Genomic DNA, 4,693 nt, shown 5'->3' with positions numbered 1-4,693 from the left:
TAACTTGCCTTAAACTGTAGGAACCCTGGCTGACGTCTGATTCATTTGTGAACTCTTGCTCTTGTGCATTTCTTTTATGTGCCCTTTTTTCATTTTTGTCAGGATTTCTTTGGCAAGTCKGACCCTTTCCTGGAAATCTACAAGCAGCTAGAAACAGGATGGCAGCTGGCTCACAGGACAGAGGTAGAGATGTGTTTATCGTGTTCTACGTTTCTGCCTCAGCGATTCTTAGTCAGGATGTCTTTGTGTTAGTAGAGTGATAACCACTATGTGTTTGATGTCCATACAGTTAATATAGTGCAATTGTTCTTGAGTTTATTATTTTATTTTATTTTGTTTGTTTAGGTGGTGAAAAACAACCTAAACCCAGTATGGAAACCATTCAGAATTCCAATCCAGACACTCTGTGCAGGTGACGTGGAAAAACCTATAAAGGTACAGAGATACAGCAAAGATTCCACATCACAAGCTGTGATAATTAGACGAACWCACTCTTAGACATTTTTATATGTGAAATAAGTATCAGAATTGTGTAGTATCATAAAAAWCAGACTTTAGGCYGGTATAGTMTCTTTGTGCATTTGAAAGCTTCTGATCACCCAGTGAWTAAAATAAAGAAGTGTTTTTGTTTCCATCCTCTAACTCTGTTAAAGCAAACTTATCAGGAACAGATGCTTTCCAGGCAGCAGCACAAGTGAGTTAACTGTTAACAGAGTGAGTGCACATCACATGAAGGCTGCCGTGTCTGTGGCAGGATAGACCYCGAGTCCTGAACACATCTACATCTGCCTTAAGGAAACACACCTAGTTCTGAAGAGACTGGCCTTTTGGTGAACAGACCTGTGGTACCATCATTAGTTTAAACTCATCTTTATGTCTTARTAATTTACGCTCAGTACCCCATAACTACAAAAGTAATATTCTATACTATTTTGTGGATTTAGTAAAMAGAAAAATAAACCATTACATGCAAGAACACTTGTTTAGTCCAAGAAACTGCWATTTTTCCTGTTCTTYGTTGAGATGTTTTTACACCATTATTTGAAATAAACCACCTGTGCTATACTAAAACGATTGGACGTAATTTGGAAAAGCACATGCCTCCTAGCTGRTAATCAGATGTAAAACCAAGCCATGAGGTCAAAGGCACTRTTTGCAAAGTTCAGAGTGACAGTTTCCAGCTTGTCAGAATGTTGCAAAAATYRTTTGTATTTCTTTGCTCTTAACAGAATAACATAACAATAACACATAACAATAGCGCTCTATGCAGCATTTTGACTGTACAAACACTGTTAAAACTTATTGCCTAATAATCATTATAAAATACTACAAGTACAACTGACTTAATGCAAGGTAAACAACACAGAACTGCTAAAACCTGGTTAAAGAAAGAGTTTCACTCACTGTTGATGCGAGGAGCAGTCATGTTGAAATGATGATATCATGCATGGTCAGGTATGGTCATGTGGCACCGACTTCCCAACTCGAAATCGAGACATGGGGATGTTTCAGTTAATTTTTATTTTATTGAAAGTCTGAAATTCTTACCCCAGGATAATAATAATAGAACTAGCCTGGTAAAATCCAGACCCTTGTCCTTCGCTTTGCTTCATACGAGGGTCTGGACTCTCGGCTGTAGAGAAGCGATTCTAGCTGGAGGCGTGGCCTCTGTTGAAGTTTAAAATGATTGGATCGGTTGGCCACAAGTGCCAACTCCACTGTGAAGGAGGCTAGGCTAAGAAGCTAACCGGAAATCGTGTGTACTGCAAACAATCCTACTGAGAGGAGAGAAGTATTGAGACAAACGAGACGACTGTAAATGAGAGCTGCTGCTTTGTCAGACAAATTTGTTTTAATTTGGAAGCGTTATCAACACAGACTGGCTTCATTCACTTCCTCCACTGCCGTATGCTAAACTAACTAGCAGACACTGCGCAGAAAATCAACATCGTTCAAAACTCTGCCTTCTGTTTGCTGATTGGTCCAGGTAAAATAAACTACAAGCAGACACTGCGCAGAAAATTGATGTCCTATTCTTTGATTGGCCCGAATGAAATGCTCCTGAAGAAATCCTTGTTTATGGGAGAAATCCCAGATAGAGCAGTGAAGGGAAACTTTAATTGAGCGGAACTGCATAGGGAGGCAAGGGCCAGGCTATAATAAAACTGGAATGCAAGGTAAGTTCCAGATGGATAATAACCATGAGGCCTTCAATGATCTATGCTTCACAGCAGAGTGGCTGAACCGAAACATCAATGTAAAACTCTTGAAAATGGCTTGAAGGACTCTCAGACTTTGAGAAACAAGATTCTTTGGTCTGACGAAACCAAGACTGAACTGTTGGCCTCATTTCTAAATGTTATGTCTGAAGGAATCAAGGCACCAATCATCACCTGTGCAACAGCATCCCAGCGGTGAAGCATGGTTGTGGCAGCATCATGATGTGGGATGTTTCTTAGCAGCAGGGCCTGGAAAACTGGTCCGGGATGAGGTCAAGCTCAAAAGAGCAAAGTGCAGGGATATCCACAACGAAGAACCTCAGATTCATCTTCTAACATGACAGTGACCCAAATCTCTAATTGAAGACAACACTAGAACATCTTAGGGACAACACTGAGTACCTAGAGTGGTCCAACCAGAGTTATTTTGAACTCTGTTGAACATCTGTGGAGAGACCTGAAAATAGCTCTCATCCAACTAGAAAGAGTGGATTTTAAAGAAGAATGACAAAAAACAATTCACTAATCCAGTGTATGAAACTGCTTCCATCTGAACCCAAAAAGATTGTGGTTGGGGCTGCTGCTGAACGCTCTTCACTAAAACAAAGGGATTGTTCACTTAAATGGTAAAATGGTAAATGAACTGAACTTATAGAGCGCTTGATCAAGTCCCTCCGGACCCCAAAATGCTTTACACTTACATTCACCCATTGACACACTGMTGATGGTAAGCTACATTGTAGCCACAGCTGCCCTGGGGCACACTGAAAGAGGCGGGGCTGCCATGCACCGACACCACCGGACCCTCTGACCACCATCAGTTACATAAATGTGATATTTACATGACACTGAAGAGGTTCTGTATGTATGTATAGGTTCTTTATTTTAGTAAATTAGCTGAATTGAACACAGTTCTGTTTTCAGGTTGTTCATATGGGGCNGTTGGCTGCGATTTTGAAGCTGAAATCGCGTTCGGTGTGAACGCAGCATAAGAGTTTCACTCATTGTTGATGCCAGGAGCAGTCTTGTTGAAATGATGATATCATGCATGGTCAGGTATGGTCATGTGGCACCAAATTCCCAACTCGAAATCGAGACATGGGGATGTTTCAGTTAATATTTATTTTATTGAATGTCTGACATTCTTACCCCAGGATAATAATAAAACTAGCCTGGTAAAAACCAGACCCTTGTCCTTCATTTTGCCTCATACGAGGGTCTGGACTCTCGGCTGTAGAGAAGCGATTCTAGCTGTAGGCGTGGCCTCTGTTGAAGTTTAAAATGATTGGATCGGTTGGCCACAAGTGCCAACTCCACTGTGAAGGAGGCTAGGCTAAGAAGCTAACCGGAAATCGTGTGTACTGCAAACAATCCTACTGAGAGGAGAGAAGTACTGAGCCAAACGAGACGACTGTAAATGAGAGTTACTGCTTTGTCAGACAAATTTAATTTAATTTCGAAGCCTTATCAACACAGACTGGCTTCATTCACTTCCTCCACTGCCGTGTGCTAAACTAACTAGCAGACATTGTGCAGAAAATCAACGTCATTCAAAACTCCGCCTTCTGTTTGCTGATTGGCCCAGGTAAAATAAACTACAAGCAGACACTGCGCAGAAAATTGACGTCCTATTCTTTGATTTGGCCCGAATGAAATGCTCCTGAAGAAATCCTTGGTTATGGGAGAAATCCCAGATAGAGCAGTGAAGGGAAACTTCAATTGAGCGGAGCTGCATAGGGAGGCAAGGGCCAGGCTATAATAAAACTGGAATGCAAGGTAAGTTCCAGATGGATAATAACCATGAGGCCTTCTCTGATCTATGCTTCACAGCAGAGTGGCTGAACTGAAAAATCAATGTAAAACTCTTGAAAATGGCTTGAAGGACTCTCAGACTTTGAGAAACAAGATTCTTTGGTCTGACGAAACCAAGACTGAACTGTTGGCCTCATTTCTAAATGTTATGTCTGAAGGAATCAAGGCACCAATCATCACCTGTGCAACAACATCCCAGCGGTGAAGCATGGTTGTGGCAGCATCATGATGTGGGATGTTTCTTAGCAGCAGGGCCTGGAAAACTGGTCTGGGATGAGGTCAAGCTCAAAGAGCAAAGTGCAGGGATATCCACAACGAAGAACCTCAGATTCATCTTCTAACATGGCAGTGACCCAAATCTCTAATTGAAGACAACACTAGAACATCTTAGGGACAACACTGAGTACCTAGAGTGGTCCAACCAGAGTTATTTTGAACTCTGTTGAACATCTGTGGAGAGACATGAAAATAGCTCTCATCCAACTAGAAAGAGTGGATTTTAAAGAAGAATGACAAAAAACAATTCACTAATCCAGTGTATGAAACTGCTTCCATCTGAACCCAAAAAGGTTGTGGCTGGAGCTGCTGCTGAACACTCTTCACTAAAACAAAGGGATTTTACACTTAAATGGTAAAATGGTAAATGGACTGAACTTATAGAG

The 4,693-nt window shown here is 41.3% G+C and overlaps 1 protein-coding gene across 1 annotated transcript in view; it reads left to right on the top strand.

Moving 5' to 3' along the window:
• Window positions 1-4,693, top strand: part of LOC106521121 (copine-3) — a gene marked incomplete at its 5' end in the record, with an annotated part of 23,983 nt that overhangs the window by 3,753 nt on the left and 15,537 nt on the right. Inside the window, 2 exon segments of the mRNA XM_014013542.1 lie at window positions 103-183; window positions 346-435. Of these exon segments, the coding sequence (XP_013868996.1) occupies window positions 103-183; window positions 346-435 (171 nt within the window).

This window comes from Austrofundulus limnaeus, unplaced genomic scaffold (genome assembly GCF_001266775.1).
Source record: "Austrofundulus limnaeus strain Quisiro unplaced genomic scaffold, Austrofundulus_limnaeus-1.0 Scaffold103, whole genome shotgun sequence".
Classification (NCBI taxonomy): Eukaryota; Metazoa; Chordata; class Actinopteri; order Cyprinodontiformes; family Rivulidae; genus Austrofundulus; species Austrofundulus limnaeus.
This window is presented reverse-complemented; position numbering and strand designations above follow the sequence as displayed.